The sequence below is a fragment of the Rhinolophus sinicus genome, linkage group LG01, assembly GCF_036562045.2.
Source record: "Rhinolophus sinicus isolate RSC01 linkage group LG01, ASM3656204v1, whole genome shotgun sequence".
NCBI lineage: Eukaryota > Metazoa > Chordata > Mammalia > Chiroptera > Rhinolophidae > Rhinolophus > Rhinolophus sinicus.
In genome coordinates this window covers 131435464-131453297 of record NC_133751.1, presented here as the reverse complement: position 1 = coordinate 131453297, position 17834 = coordinate 131435464, and the positions used below count along the sequence as shown (strand labels likewise).

Here is a 17834-nt window from a genome sequence, read left to right as displayed (position 1 = left end):
GGTAAGCTTAGAAGTGAATGTTGCTAAGAAAGGGATTCGTTTGTGGTCTGAGATCGCTAAGGAATAAATTGACTGAGCTCTCTTGATCTCTGAGTTCAGTTGGCCAATAGCGAAGTCAGTGGGAACACGACTTCTGCACACTACCTCAGGGTATGGATTTGAGTTCAGATCACTTCCTTATAAATAACGTGCAATGTTAACCTGAGAAATTTCACTGACAACAAGTTACCTGGGGCTACATAGACTATAAGTAAATATTACTATATAACATTTTTAACGAATTTCTCTATTGTTACTCTTTCCATTTGCTAGTTCATTTTAAAAGGGAGGAATAAAAATTTGTATTTCTATAGGTAATAGAATTAGGACACGTTTTTATTACTTTTTATTTTCTATTTTAAATGTAAAGAATGATAGACCCCCTAAAACATATTAATAAATATGTTAGTGAATAAGACTTTAGATAATCTTGATAGCAAGCTTTATTCTAGCAGGATTTTTTTTATGTATTTCTATTTAAATATATATATATATAATAGTCAGAAGAAGAAAAAAAAGATTGCAGTTTTGTTTTTCACCTGTTTTTAGTTACCAAAGTGTCTCTTTTTTATCCTAAAATATCATGTGTATTTATTAAGAATTCCAAAAACTGAAAAGAACTGTATTGGTCTCAACTGCTCTAAAAAAGTATTGTTAATATTTACGTAGGGCAGATATTAATTATGGCTAAAGCAGTATTTTTAGTGTTTAGGAAATTCCATGGAATCACACACAGCGTAACAGCTGGAAAGGATTCTTCAGATTACCTTGAGCTCCTCCTTTGGTGGCTAAGGAACAGAGATTACAAGATATTAATCGAAATGTCCAAGATTCCTAAAAAATGCAATTCAATTAAATTAATTCAAATAACTGAATTAATTCAACTTGATAACTCTTCCTGATATTGCTGATAGTTGTTAGACCTGTTCAATGTTTGGCAGACTTTTTCTGTAAAAGGGCCAGATAATAAACATTTAAGACTTTTCTGGACACATGGTCTCTGTAGCTACTGCTCAACTCTATTGTGGTGCAAAAGCAGCCATGGACAAGATGCAAACGGGTGAGCTCCTCTGTGCTCAGGAAATCTCAGGAGGTTTTCCTGGACAAAGTGCTTTCCTGGAAGATCATTTTGCTTGGTGTGCATTTGTTCCCTCTTGTAGGATGCTCTAAGACCACCATAGTTCACATTAACAGCAATAGATTAGGCTAGGCTGCTCCACCTTGGTGAGTTTTAAATTCTCATTATATATGAGTAGGGTTCTTCAACTTTCTCTTTTCTTTTTCTTTTTCTTTTTTTTTAAGTTCCGTTGCAAAACTGACAAATGTATTCCATTCTGGTGGAAATGCGACACTGTGGACGACTGTGGTGATGGATCTGATGAACCTGATGACTGTCGTGAGTACATTAGCAAATGTAGGGATTTAGAATTTAGAGCTCCTTAAATCTCAGACACAAAAAATTGAAGCTAAATCTAAAGTATTGCCTTCTAATCCCTTTCCAAATCTGAAATAGAAAGGTTTAATATGTGTATCTTTAAAAATACAACAAAAATGTGTTGCACTGTCTTGGCTATGTATCTGATAACTGTTACATTTAGAATGACAGCATCAGCAAAATTGTGTTAATATTTTTCTTCTAAAATTTTTTGACTTATAGAATGTACATCGCTTCATGTAGTGATCAGTAGAGTAACAGTCAGCATTATTTTGACTTACTGTGTCATCAGTTTCAAAGCAAAAATGAGCAAGTTTTCAGCATCTCACTGAACGACTGAGATCTTACTTCTGTGGGATTCATTTTTCCCACTTTTCTGTCAGTATTAAAATACAGAAAACTCATTAAAATTCAGCTTTTTCAATATAAATCACTAGTTTGCAGTTAGGCAATTTAGTATTTTCTTACTTGTTGCCTTAAAATGACTACCAATGGCTTGACATCTGACTGTGATTCTCATGGTTAAGTGCTATTTTTTTGGTTTGTTTCTTAGCTTTCTTTGGTAACTTTGGTTGTGATGGACAATCAGCAGACTTTTCCTTGATAGCCTTTTACAATTCACTCCCTGGGTCACTCCAATACTGTCGCATCAAGTTAAAGATGCTTGTAGTCCATCATGATAATTTACGCAACATCCCAATAGATGGTTACCATGATTTGGCCTTGACAATTATGTTCAAGATCCTTCTTAGGTTTTCACCAAAGAAAGAATGTACCGTCACAGTGAAAGCTAGCTACTTTATTCAGGGGACTTAGCACTACATAATTACAAAGCCGTTTCAAACTCAGGGTGTATAGATAGTTACTGAGATGAGCTCTATTTGATTGCTCTGGTCACTACCAACTGCACCAAACATATGAAATTCTATCACATAGTTCATTTGTGTGTTTGAAAGCAGCAAGTAATGTATTCAATGAGAAGGAAAATGTTATGTAAGTCATTGCTTTTTGAATTTTCATTTTATGTTTCTGAAAGCTTCGTTGCTCTTTGATTTATTAATATTGTTTTTGTTTTCGTTATGATAGACAATGTATAAAGAGAAGTATCTGTATGGGATAGATATACGATTATACCTGAGTTTTTCATTTTTTAAGTTACTGAATTAAAGGACTATCAAACGGATCAGTTGAGATTTACTTATTTAAAGAAAGTTATTAATTTCCCACAATAAACTTTCTCACGATATAGAAAAGTAAATACAACTTATTTTTGTAATTTATAAAAATAAACAAGCATACACACGTTAACTTAGTCCTCATGTGAAGATGGCCTTTCCTGCCAGATTCCCTAAAGTTTTCTCTGAGGCAGTATCACCATGAGGACTTGAAGAGAAAGTCATTAGTTCCCAGTGCTTTCTCTTCTAATATATTTTCAGCTCCTATGCTCTAATTTTAATCTTGATAGAAACTTCATGCCGTAACCATATTGATATAAAAAAATTAAATACAAATTTAGTTTAATGATTTTTTCACATTTACCTACTTACAGAATATATGGTGAGAAAATATAACTTTAATGTCTTTTGAGGGGAACCAGAGAGACATCTGGTATCTAAGAGCCTCTCTAAGATCCCTATCTTGGTTAAGTACCAGAACTATGTGTTTCTATAGGTGGCATTATCTCTGTGATACTTTTACATATATATATATATATATGTATATATGTGTGTGTGTGTATAACGTATATAAAATATATTATATATGTAATATACTATATATTATATGTGTAATACACATATTTTATATATATGTTTCTATAGGTGGCATTATCTCTGTGATATATATATATATACACACACACACACATAATATATATACATATAATATATATGTGTATATATGTACTTAATGTATATAATTAATACATATAGTTAATATATATATTAACTACAGTTGACATGGAATATTTTGTTAGTTTCAGATATGCAAATAGAGATTAGATATTTATATAACTTATGAAGTGATCACCCCCAAATAAATCTAGTACCCGTCTGACACCATGCATAGTCATAAATAGTATGACTATGGTCCTCGTGCTATACCCTGTTATATGACTACTTTGTAACTACCAATTTGCACTTCTTAAGCCCTTCCCCATTTTCACCCATCCTCCCATCTGGTAACCATCAAACTGTTTTCAGTATCTATGAGTTTGTTTCTGTTTTCTTTGTTCATTTATTTTGTTCTTTAGAGTCCACGTATAAGTGACATCATGTGGCATTTTCTTTCTCTGTCTGACTTACCTCACTCAGCAAAATATCCTTCAGATCCACTCATGTTGTTGCAAATGGCAAGATTCCATTCTTTTCTATGGCTGAGTAATATTCCAATGTATATATCATGCTTCCCCAAAAATAAGACCTAGCTGGACCATCAGCTCTAATACATCTTTTAGAGCAAAAATTAATATATGACCCGGTATTATATTATATTACACATAGTATTATATTAGATTAGATTAGATTAGATTAGATTATTATGTTATGTTTATTATATTATATTATGTTATATTATGTTATATAATGTTATATAATGTTATATATTATATTATATTATATTATATTATATTATATTATATTATATTATATTATACCCGGTCTTATATTATATTAAAATAAGACCGGGTCTTATATTAAATTTTGCTCCAAAAGAAGCATTAGAGCTGATGATCCAGCTAGGTCTTATTTTCGGGGAAACACGGTATGTATCACCTCTTGTTTATCCATCCATCCATAAGGACCATATGAAAAGTTCTTGTTTTCTTATCCATTCAGCCACCCTATGTATTTGATTAGAGCATTTAATCTATTTACCTTTAAAGTAATTGTCAATAGATATGTAGTTATTGCCATGTTATTATTCATATTTTCCTTTTTTTTTTTTTTTTTCCTAGTCTTAATGAAGTCCCTCTAAGATTCCTTGTAATACTGGTTTGGTGGTGATGAACTCCGCTAGCTTTTTCTTGTCTGGGAAGATATTTTTCTGTCTTTCTAGACTAAATGATAGCTTTGCTGGGTAGAGTAATCTTGGTTGTAGTCCTTGCTTTTCATCACTTCGAATATTTTGTGCCAATCCCTTCTGAACTGCAAAGTTCCTGTTGAGAAATCAGCTGCCCGTCTTATGGGAGCTCCCTTGTAACTAACTAACTGCTTTTATCTTTCTGCTTTTAAGATTTTTCTCTTTGTCCTTAACCTTTGGCATTTTAATTATGATATAACTTGGTGTGGACCTCTTTGAGTTTATCTTATTTGGGATGCTCTGCATTTCTTAGGCTTCTATCAGGTTAGGAAAGTTTTTCTTCATTATTTCTTCAAATAGATTTTCAATCCCTTTCTCTCTCCCTACTTCTGGTACCCCTATGATGTGAATGTTGGTATGCTTTCAAGAGGCCTCTTAAACTGTATTTTTAAAATTATTATTATTATTTTATTTTTGCTGTTTTGATTGGATGTTTAATACCTTATATTACAAATTGCTGATTCAATTATCGCTTCATCTAATCTACCGTTGACTCCCTCCAATGTATTATTTATTTCAGTTATTGAATTGTTCATAACTGACTTTTTTTTTATGTTCTCTATCTTCATTTTTTTATATCTTATATCTTTGTTGAAGTTTTCCCTGAAATCATTGAGCATCCTTATAACCAGTGTTTTGAACTCTGAATCTGATAGATTGCTTGTCTCCATTTTGTGTCTTTGTTCTGGAGATTTGTTCTGTTTTTTCATTTGGGACATATTTCTTTGTCTCCCCATTTTGGCTGCCTCCCTGTGTTTGTTTCTATGTATTAGGGCTGCTGTGTCTCCCAATCTTATTAGAGTGGCCTTATGTGGTAGGTGCCCTTTAGGGACCAGTGGCAGTCTCCCTGTCCACCTGAGCTGAATGATTCAAGTGTGCCCCTTGTGGGGGTTGTGTGAGCCCTCCTGTTATAGTTGAGCCTTGGTTGCTGTTTGCACATCAATAGGAGGGGTTGACCCTCAGGATGATTTGTTGTGAGGACTGTCTGGACTATAGTGGAGGAGCTTTTGTGTATGTGCTCACTCTATGAAGCAGGATTCATTTCAGTGGGGCTCTGGTGCCTGACGAGACTTCCCTCTGGATGTGTCATTTGTGGAGGTGGTTGGGTGGAGGTGCTCTAGTGTGGTTGGAAGATGGCCACCGGGTGTGTTGGTTTTAGGCCCTCTTGGGAGGGGCTCTTGCAGGCCCAGATCAGCTACTGCCCATACCCTGTCCAGGGCCACTTGATATGAGCTACAAAGTGATCTGTAATTGTTTATCACTTTTGCTGGTCTTGGAGGTGCCTGGGAGTGTGTAAGCTGTCAACCAAGGCTGGCTCCCTTTATTGCAGGTCTTAGTGCTGCTTAGCAAGAGGTAAAGGATGTTCTGAGATGAAATGCTGCTTGTTTGGGGTTTGTGAACTTTTGAGAGATTTTACGACATTCTAAACAATGAGCCAGGACAGGTCATTTGTATAGAAAAGACACTGAAAGTGTCTTGGGTGGGCACACAGTTTGGTGGGATAGGGTCTCAAGAAATCACCAGGATGGGGCAAATGGTGTGTCCAGGTTGATGGAAACTCAGATATGGTGACTACTAGCATCTGCTTGCTAAGTGGGGTGACGGCTCAAGAACAACACCAAAAAAACAAAAAAACAACAACAATGAATTCTGCCAGCATTTCTGTCTGGAAGAAAACTACTCCTCTAGCACTCATTCTGAAACCAGACAGTTCTGTCCACCATCACCACCACCCCCTTTCAAGCAGCTCCTTTCAAGCGGCTGCCCCAGTGCTGGAGCTCAGAGCAAGTGAGTCCATCAGGGAGTAAGTCCATGTACATTCCTTTTAAGAGGAGTACCTGGGACGGCAGCCCCCTCATCTCACTCATCCACAATCTCCACTGGTTTTCACAGCCAGAAGCTGTGGGGACTACTGTTCCTGATACTGGAATCCTAGGCTGGGGAGCCTGCTGTGGGACTGGGAAACCTCGCTGCTCAGGAGGGACCTCTGCAGCCGAGATATCCCTCTCAATGTTTAACTGCCACATGTGGGTATGGGACCAGCCTGTTCTGTGTCTCTGCTCTTCCTACTAGTCTTGACATGGCTACTTCTGTATATCCTCGTTATAGAACCTCTGTTCAGCTAGACTTCTGACGATTCTCAATGATGGCTGTTCTGTAGTTTAGTTGTTATTCTGAGTTGGCTGTGAGAAGAGGTAAGCGCAGTGTTTACCTACTCTGCCATCTTAATTGAAGTTTTTCTCTGTGTTCTTTTAATAAATTATCTCTTACTTGGAGTTGATGGGTTAATAGTGTTGAACATCTTGGCACAGATGTTCAGAGGTATAACTATTTTGACAGTCATAGTGAGGTGGAAAATGATTTACATGAGTCTGTGAAGGGTTTATTATCCATTTCTGAGTAGCTGCATCATCAATATTTGCAGTTACTAAGAGCTGTTTGACAATACCTATAATTGCACCTTAAGGCAGGAAAGCTTGATCCCAACTTCACATACTTGCAAACTTGCATAATGTTTTTGCATAAATATATATGAGTCATGCATCAAGAATTCTCTGGCATCATAAGTTTAAAATTATATTTCCTATGGCATTCTATTTTACCAAGGATCACTCTAGGAACACATTTAAAGGTCGGATAGGCTCCCCAGTTATTTTATAGGCATTAAAGGATGCATTTCCCTCATTCTTATAGGACGGTCATTTAGGTAGCAAAGGAATATTACAGGAAATTGCATATGGAACATAAAAAGTACAGGAATTGCACATGTTGACAGCAAGAGAAAATTAAGTATAGAATATATTAAAATTTTAAAGTGATTAATAAATTTTATAAATTGATGGTAAGTTACTTTCAGTATTTTATAACTCACTTCAATGGAAATCAAGCATGTATTAAAAGTTGTTTTTTAATGTTAAGGAAATGTTTAATATTGCAATTATAAAGTATAATTTATTTTCCAAAGAAAGTTTAAAATATAATTAATTAACTTTGATTGACTGATTTTACTTATCATTATTAGTCATTATTAATCTCAAAGTCAGTGATTAGTAACATACATTAGGATCGTCAGTCAAAAGATTAGTCTTTTAATTACAAGTAACATAGTTTGTGAGAAGACTACAGCGTCAGATCTGGATTTAAATTTTAAGTCTGGCACTTGAAATTTGTAAATCCATGGACTTAATTCCTCTCTTAAAAAATGGTTATGGTGATTCTGAGATAAAAAGGTTATAACGAGATTCAATTAGTAACTATATATAAAAGGACGTAACTGTTTGTGAAAGAGCCTAACCCAGTGCCTGATAATTAGTACATACTCAGTAGATCCTACTTTTATTATTATTATTATTATTATTATTCCTTATGTAAATTGAAATATAGCAAATAAAATGCATTATCAGCTGGTATTTACTATAATAAAATATCTATGATATGTAGAAGTCTTTACTGCTACAAGGTATTTTCTTTATACATATGAAATATGAATAGAATTATAGAAATGAATATCATTAAATCTGATTTAAAATGTGACACTTACAAGAAGCATTTCCTGTAAGTAGATTTGGGATATATGTATTGAAGGTAGATGTTCCACTCTTACACATGACAGGCAATGTGATCAAAGACAAACAATTTTTAATGATATTGGAATAACTTATTTTAATTACAATATATTATTTTTTGCCATTTAATCTCTCAATACCAGTTCTTTGAAGTGAGTAGACATTTATATGTTTTTAAATATATATGTATATATATACATATATATTATATTTATATGTTTTTAATTGTGTTCTTTTAGTTTGTGAAATGTAATCTTGAGGCCTCTGAGTTGCTCCTAGCTTAGTTGTACATCTGAACCTAATAGCTGTCTAGATTCGAGATGTTCCTATTGTGCTCTAGGATATGTTTAATATAATGCTATTATAAGTATTTTGAATATCAGAAAAGCTCTGTTTAGCAAGTCATGAGCTAAGATTATCATTCCACAATACCTATATGTTTTCTCCGTAGCCGAATTTAAATGTCAGCCAGGCCGATTTCAGTGTGGAACAGGGCTCTGTGCTCTGCCTGCATTCATCTGTGACGGAGAAAATGATTGTGGAGACAATTCTGATGAACTCAACTGTGGTAGGTGGTTAAATTATTAACTAAAAACATAAATTTCATTCTTAACTGATTATGTCCTCACTGATTTCAATTCAGACATGGGTTTGACCACAATTTTCCCCCCTGTTTTTTATCTTTTAGATACACATGTCTGCCTCTCAGGTCAGTTCAAGTGTACCAAGAACCAGAAATGTATCCCAGTAAACCTCAGATGTAATGGACAAGATGACTGTGGGGATGAAGAAGATGAAAGGGACTGTCGTAAGTCACCTAAACATGTTGTCTTACTACTGACTCCCAACTGAAATTGGCCTAAAAATTATTATTGTGCACCATAATTCACACAGTATAGAAAAATATCACAGCGATTATATGCAAATAATTCCAAATGATTATCTATTGGGGTGAATTATTCAAGAATCTCCATATAAAGAATATTGAGAACTTCAAAATATGGGTGATGTTTGCTTCAAAAACCACCTGGAGATTATCGCAAGCATGAAACACCATTCATTAATCCATATCATCACTAAAGGAAGAAGCAAAAACAATATTACTGGTGATTATGGTGTTTTTGTTCTGTTTTGTTTTGTTTTTTCATAAATTGATGTTTTTCCCCATATTAAGTAGCGGCAGGTAATTTTCTTCTATTTATTAATTAGTTACTTAAAATCAACTCTATTTTAATTAGAGATTGCTTTTTTCTCATAAAATCCATTGAAAGTTATGATGAGAAAATTAGCATAACAAAGTTACTTGTTAAAAACTGTGAATAATACCCTACTTAATGTACCTTAACAAGCCACTTCTAAAAACAAAGTAAAATGTTTTCCATTTTGTTCACCTCTTATTTCGAACTCCCACCAAAAATTAAATTACATTAAGTGGAAGGCGAGACAGTTTACATCATAAACTCACATGCACATGGGCAGGCACGCATACACACATACACACACACACACACGCACACACAGGATCCAAATGATTGAGCACCTGTCAACTTTCAGGATTTCAACAGAACTGCTGTCAACATTTCTGTCTTGCTGAAGTTTTATTTTATTCCCCTAAAACTTTTATCAGTAAATAATGTGCAGTCACCCAGCAATTTGATTAAGATGATGCATTCAGAATAGTCAGTACTAGTACTTTATGGTTAGCCATTCCAGAAGTTGATCCATTAAACTGACGAGGATTTGTGATGCAGTTTACAGTCTGAGTCAGATGTTCACCTCTTCCCTCAAAGACTCAAAACAACTAGAGATTTTAATAAATTATGCTTTTAATTTCTTCATTCACTGATCACTTCCAATTTCTGTCTTTTTTTTTCTCCATTTATAGCAATGCATATACATACATTTTTAAATTTATTTATCTGAAAAAAATTTTTTTGAAAAGTCCTGAATTGTTTAGTTTTCAAATTAGATTAAAAATATCTGATTGAGGTGGGGTTGATTTAAAACTCTGATTTTTATTAATTGCATCACTGGAGAAATATGTTTTATTTATTTCTACTGGAAAGGATATTAGGAATATATTATAGATAATTCAAAGTTACAACTCCTCACCTTCAGAGCTTTATTAATTTAAATCAGATACATTTTCAACTATCTCAATCATTTGTTTTTCTAATTGCCTTTAAGTAAAACGTCCTTGTCCAAAGCTACATTTTAATAGATATTTTCCCCTTCAGCTGAAAACAGCTGTTCTCCAGACTACTTCCAGTGTAAAACTACCAAGCATTGCATTTCCAAGCTGTGGGTTTGTGACGAGGATCCAGACTGCGCAGATGCATCAGATGAAGCCAACTGTGGTGAGTGTTTTTTGGCTGCAGATCTTACCTATTGTGTCTGTGTCATCATCTAAGATGGCCATGGTGAAATGAATTTGAACACAATTTTGATGAAACTGAAATCTTACCTGAGAAAGTTTCACATAGTCAATAACCTCAGGTTAGCTAATTTATAAAAAGCATGGAGGGGAAAGGCAGAAGAGTAAGTATTACTTATTGCATAAATCAAAACTTTTTCTGAAAAGACAGATAAAAAAGGTAGGATAAAAATATCATCTTCTTATATTACAGTATGCACATGATAGTAACATTTAGTAAATAGAAATAATGAAACACTATTTTCATATTGTCATAGACTTCATTTTTCTGCTTAAATATATATGATTTTCCATTCACTCAATGATTATTGCTCATTCTTAAACATGTTAAAAAAAAAGGAAAAGGTAATAAAAGCATTTGTTCTGTTTTAGTAGATGACAACAATCATTTAGGTTAGAATTTGTTTCTGAAAAATTAACATTTTCACTTCAAATCATTTGTTTTATTTACAATAATTATTCCTTAATTAACATTGCCGAAATGGAGAAGGTACTAATTTTGTGTAATGCCTTTTATCCTATCTTGAAAATGTCAACAGTGAGACAGGTGTGAAGAGTAGTTTCATGTGTAATTTATTTTATCAACATTTATTAAACGTCGATAGTGGCTATTTTGTGGTTGATTACACCAAAATTGTCAGTGTTGGAGAAACAAAAAAACTTAATCTAGTAATTGATTAGAGAAGACAGAGTTTGTCTAAATTAAAGGTAAGATTTCCAGGCTTCACATGCAAAATTATGTTAAATACATTTGCTAGATTCCACGTTGTTCTTATTAACTCTTGCGGAAGAAATGAAAATTATAAAAACAAGTTTAGGTTCTTTGAAATTCCATTAATAATGAATACCACTTATGATCTGCATGTATAATCACAGGCAATAATGTGTCTTTAAGTGATTTTTTTTTTTCCCGTAATACTGTCTTCCATGTAACTGAGTCTTCAGAACATGCAACTGGTACAGCTTATCTCAGCATCCTAAAACCACATTTTACCACTTTGTGAAATTGGTCTTCATAATCAATTCACAAGGCCTCAAATTACATTCATTACTGATTTGTACATAACAATTATTAGTGACTTTTGCAAACTAGTTTATATTACTGGCTAGTTTGTTCTGTCCTCTTGTATTTTTGTTTACCAAAGCAAAACGGAATAATGACTTATATTAGCTATCTGAATAATTTCTTCACTAGAATGTTATATCTATATTGTGTCCTTCTTCCTCCTCACTTTGATGTGATTTAATTGCTTTTTGGTATATTGTTCAAACTGATAATTACCAATCAACATAACAATAATGCCTAATAATTATTTCACGTTTACCATGTGGGCCAGGAACTGTGTTAAAGGTTTTACATTTAATCTCTTTATTTTCCCTTTTTTATAAATGAGGAAAATGAGGCCCAAGGAGATTATATAAGTTGCCCCAAGTGCCAAGTGGTGAAACTTCGATTTGAATTCAGAGTTATTTGACAACAAATATCTGCTTTGTGAACATAGCATGAATCAACCTCATTCTGTGTATATAAAGAGAAAAATATTTCAATACTTTGCATTATAAAATTATATAGCATTCTCCTAGCCACAGTGATTGTTATAAGTTCCAGTCCAGTGTACAAACACACATATATATACAAACAGAAAGGGGGAAAAGGAAGAAATGTCAACCATTTTGTCTTAACCCCACCATAAAATTTCACTAGGGGCAGTGAAATTTCTGTGTAAGTAAAGATTTAAATCTATGCTACCTTCACAGTTGTGGCAAGATAGTTGCGACTTCATTTTGTGAGTTGTTAATTGTTATTATGAAATTACTTTTTACCTGAAAGTGTTTATGCTTCATTCTGTGCCTGAAGAAAAATAAGACATAAATATACACACTTTTATTATACTATTGATGTTGCCTACTCTTGGAAGGCTGTTTCACTATTTATCACAACATTGGGTAAATGACACGTTTGAATGCCTGAACAAAATAAGTAGAATACTTTGATTGTAGCAACTGTAGGATTTTAATTCAGAATCTCAATTTCAAACTTTATTCATCTTCTCCCTGTAATTTCCATTTTAGGAATGAAATGCAGATTTAGGGATTTGACAGATCTGTACTAGATTTATTCCTCCGCTTTGTAATCAGAGTTGAAACTCTTCCACAATTTGACATGTAAAATAATATGTAGTTATTATGGTATATACTAGCTTAGACTCTCGGTTCCCAGATCCCAGTGAAACATCCTTTCCATCAGTTGGCCTTTCTGGGTCAACTCTGCACTCATTCCCCAGCTTTCTAGAATCCACTGTTTGTTTTGCCACTTCACTCCTCCCGGTGGTCACCTTTCCTGATTCCTTTTACTATATCCCTTCACCTTATCTAGAATTCTGTATCATCAAAGAGAGTCTTGGTGTATAACCTGCTGCTTGGCTAATTATGTTCAATGAATGTGTGAACTATAATCACACTAGCTACCGTGTTTCCCTGAAAATAAGACCTAGCCGGATCATCAGCTCTAATGCATCTTTGGAGCAAAAGTTAATATAAGACCAACTATTATTATATTATATTATATTATATTATATTATATTATATTATATTATATTATATTATATTATTAAATTATATTATACCCAGTCTTAAAATAAGACCAGGTTTTATATTAATTTTTGCTCCAAAAGATGCGTTAGAACTGATGCCCTGGCTAGGTCTTGTTTTCGGGGAAACATGGTAGGACTTGTGAGAGGAACTTGAGCTTCATACAGTGACAGCAGCTTTGTTCTTTCCTCAGCCGTGTGTTTCCAACATGACACTGAACACATTCAAACCAAAAGATAGAACCAATCAAAGTGTGCTTTTATTTTCCCTTAAATGTCTGGTGAGGAAAATTGAATCAGGCTACTCAAGCTATAAGAATATAAGAAACTGATTTTTTTTTTAATTCCAAGCAATTGCATATTAAATTATAACATATTTGAAACATACAGACTTGTACAGAAAGTTTTACAGTAAACACCATGTACCAGTTTTAATAGACATTAACATTTGGCCTAAGATATCTCTTTTAAAACATCCACATCCCTGTAATACAACTAAAGTTCACCTCTATCCTTTCTCATTTCCTTCCTCTGAAGCCTGCCCTGTAGTCTGACATGGTTATGTATCATTCACATGTGTTTTTTGTTGTTGTTTGTTTGTTTTTTTTTTTTTACATTTACTATAATAGTATGCATTCATTAATGCATACCTAATAGCTTGTAGTATAAGTATTTCTAAAGTTCACATAAATCCTATTATGTATTCCATATTAATTTGAAGCTTAACATTTTCTAGTATTCCAGTGTATTAATGTGAATAACATTTCCATACTGAAGCTTATATCTACATGTTACGTTTAGTACACATTCATTGGTAAATAAGGCATAAAACAGTTTACACAATCTGCACTTTAGACTCCAAAGTGTCTCAGTTCTCTAATTGTCACCTTACATGAAAGTTAATTCAGAGCAAATGCAACAGTATTCAGTGGTAGGATTCTGTCAACCCTGCAGTCAGTATCAGGCTAAGTTATACTTAGGATAGAGCGCCGGGAATGGGCCTACAAAGGATGTTTGATACCGAAGACGATAAATATAATAAGACAATTCATGCTATCTGAATTTAGTTATACATGGACTTAGTTATTTTCAAAATTTATTAACTTACCCTTAGAATAGCATTTAGCAAATGTTAGTCCCATGATTTGAAGATGATTGGTGGGGGGGACGTTCTGTGCTCAAAGGATGATGTATTAATACTAAATTCTGTGTCTTGGAAGGCAGTGCACACTCACACTTTGTGAAGATTTTGTCTAACGTCTTCACAATGTGGCATCACAATATCTCTCTTGGATATTTAGAGGTGCGGGATTATATACCTTTATGTTAGCAGTTGGGAAGGAGAAAGGGCCTTCTACAGTGCCTTCTCTGGGAGCTTGTTGGTTTCTGCTGCCTGATTGGTCTCATCTGCATCTGTACTATAATCTGCGTTGTGCGGTGCTGGCTTCAGTTTGGGCTTTTTTTATGTTAGTGTCGTGTGTGTGTGTGTGTGTGTGTGTGTGTATGAGAGAGAGAGAGAGAGAGAGAGAGAGAGAGAGAGAGAGACAGCCTCCCTCTTTTACCCTGAAATATTTTGGTCCCAGTAGAGCCCTTGAAGGAGAGCCTATCTGTGTGAATAGGACCAGGAAACTGTCTTCTAGCTTTTCTATGAAGAAATGAATGACTTACATGTTAATCATTAATTACTCTAAATGGAACACATTGAGTCTTTTTATAACTTGTCTTGAGCAACTTGCATGCACTGACTGTCTCTACCAAAAGTATGTACAATAATTTGATGATATTATTTTATGTTTTTCTCTGTTAATAATGTGAGGAAAATGTGAGATTTAAATTTTGTTAGACAAAACTGAAAAAGATCACACACAATGAGACAAAACTGAAAAAGATCACACACAATGAGTCAGGAGGCATGCCAAGTATTCCAGACTCAGAATTGATTTGTAGAAAAAAGCCATGAAAGAAAATAGCTTTTTACCCAGTGAGGATTCTAATTGAGTTTGTAAAAGAAGTGAACTATATATTTGTTTTAATAAGAACTAAGTTGATGCAGTTGATTTTTTTTTTTTAAGAAATTGAGTCAAGAATTTAACATTCTGTGACATTTTTGTTTGAAAAACATCATCTTGGTCATACTGCTCCCCCATCCTTAGCCAACTGTATTTAATTGTGTAGAAATACAAAATAAAATCACACACACACACACACACACATACACACACAAAAAAAAACTAGTTGCAAATTTACAGCAATATGTGGGGAGAATAAGTGTTAAATACTTTATAAAAAATAAGTAAGAAATGTAGAACTTTAAAACCTTTTCCTCCTTTAGCCTACCTCTAGAACAAAATTATTTGTGTTTGTTTTAGTTTATAAGTTTCTTGTCATGTATACTTTGGGATGGCCATTTCCTTAGAGAATATTCTATCATTTACATGTCCAGGGGTTATACAGTGTTGCTTAGTACTATGTTTATATGATTATGTTGCATATTAGTAAATGAAAACAAGTAGAATGAAAGATTGTAATGTGTTGTTTTTTTAAAAAAAACACCAAAACACCTGGTGATGCTTCTAAGTGTAGAAAATATTATTGTTTATTCTTTTAAGAGAACTTAGATTCATGCTTAGTCATTCAAATCAGTTTGAGGATCCAAGAGGTATCAGATTTTACTTACTATCCATTTTCAGCCATTAGCATTTCAGGACATTATATATTAATGAGAATGAAAGACCTTTTGAAGAGTTGTAACTGTACCATTTATTAGCTTTTTGATCAGCATATAGTGTACAGATAATGTATAGATGTGGTTTCTGATAACCACATTATCCTCCAATCAATCTTAGATTCAGTATCTAGTATACAAGGCCTCTGGGCTATTTCATGTCATTAGACCAATGCATATATATATATGGTACCTTGTTTAGAGTTCATGTAGGAAATAATGGGAGTAAAGAGAAACGTGATATAGGATTTAGTTTGAGATAACGAACCCGGTTACCTCTTGCTTGGTTGTAGATGTTAGAGTAAATTGTTACTTATTTTGTATTGTCCTTTGAAATCTTAAGCTTGTAATTAATATTTCCATTTCTCTAATTGAAATATCTTGAGAGAGCTCATAAAAAGAATATGAACAGAAATTTTTCAGGATGAGTTTCCTTTGACCTAGAGGAATCGTGTCATGAAAAATATTAAGGGCTAGAGAAATAAAATAGACAGCAGATTTACCCCATGACCTGAAGATTCTTATCTCTGTGGATTAGGTTATCCGTTTGATTACTACACTTCACAATTCTATGTTCTAAGAAAGATAAAAATCTCCAGTATATAACTGGTTCCTTTTTAATATAGTTACTGGATTTTGACTGGAATTTGAGGGGGGAAAACAAACAAAAGCAGAAGAAATATAACCTGATACTATTTATTGGAATTCAAATAAATCTAATGTTTTAAAATTTTATGTTTGATTAATAGTATTTGGGTTATGTAAATTGTGTATCTTACTCATGCTGTTAGATCTCCAATTTAGGTTTATATGTTAATATTTAACCTTAAACCAATAAAAAGTTACAAAATATGTGCATATCTGCAATAGTATTTTAGTATAATTTTGTTATAAATGTTAATATCAAATTTAAAGTAATGAGTAATTAGTTTTAGTTTTAGTTTTTAATAGTTTGTTTTAGTTCATTAAAATCAAGTCTTCAGGAATTGAGCATATTAACAATTAGTTTTAAATACTGAGTGGCAGACTCAATAAAGATGTCATAGCTGGGAATTCACTTTTAAATGTATAAAGCATTTAGTATAACATTTTTATTAATTAAGCTATTGAAAGAGTAACATTTAACCTGTTTCAACTTGTTGAAGACATTTCTCAAGTCTTAATCTAATTTCTTTGATCACCAAGTAAACTGTACTGGCAAAAATTTCTTTTGTGACTTAGCATCATACATGGCTTTAAATCATCATTCTGAATATACTTATTAGACTACAATTTTTTTTAAGATTTCTTTTTTTTAATTCTTTATTGGGGAAGGGGGACAGGACTTTATTGGAGAATAGTGTGTACTTCCAGGTCTTTTTCCAAGTCAAGCTGTTGAATTTCAATCTTAGTTGTGGAGGGCACAGCTCAGCTCTAGGTCCAGTTGCTGTTGTTAGTTGAAGGGGCACTGCAACTCAGTCCATGAGGGAGTCGAACCGGCAACCTTGTGGTTGAGAGGATGCGCTCCAACCAGCTGAGCCATCAGGGAGCTCAGCGGCAGCTCAGCTCAAGGTGCCGTGTTCAATCTTAGTTGCACAGATCAGAGCCCACCATCCCTTGCAGGAATAGAGGAGTCTTATGGCAACCTTATGGTTGAGATCCCACTGGCCCATGTGGGAATCAAACCAGCAGCCTCCGGCATTAGGAGCATGGAGCTCCAATCGCCTGAGCCACCGGGCTGGCCCTAGACTACATTTTTAACAATCAAATATGAAGTCTGATTATTTTTAGCCTTCTTTGCAATTAGCTTCTGAATGCTAAAACCAAAAAAATACTCACATAATCCAATATATTACTTAATTCCAGTAAGTCATGATTTTCCTATAAAAATCATACAGCTATGTCAATTAATTTGTGTATCAAGAAGTTTGATGCCTCATATGAATATTTCTATCTATTTCTAGAAAATCTCCATAGATGGTGGGAT

At 33.7% G+C, this 17834-nt stretch overlaps 1 protein-coding gene across 5 annotated transcripts in view; it reads left to right on the top strand.

Moving 5' to 3' along the window:
* The window catches only part of LRP1B (LDL receptor related protein 1B), a 1798389-nt gene that overhangs the window by 1603473 nt on the left and 177082 nt on the right, over positions 1 to 17834 (top strand). For all 5 annotated transcript variants that reach the window (XR_012497488.1, XM_074335786.1, XM_074335783.1 and 2 more), the window contains 4 exons: positions 1342 to 1435; positions 8570 to 8686; positions 8807 to 8926; positions 10356 to 10475. Coding sequence is in view for 4 of the 5 variants with exons in the window: in XM_074335786.1 (XP_074191887.1) it covers positions 1342 to 1435; positions 8570 to 8686; positions 8807 to 8926; positions 10356 to 10475 (451 nt within the window). In the remaining variant the exon portion in view is untranslated. The remainder of the gene's footprint in view (positions 1 to 1341; positions 1436 to 8569; positions 8687 to 8806; positions 8927 to 10355; positions 10476 to 17834) is intronic.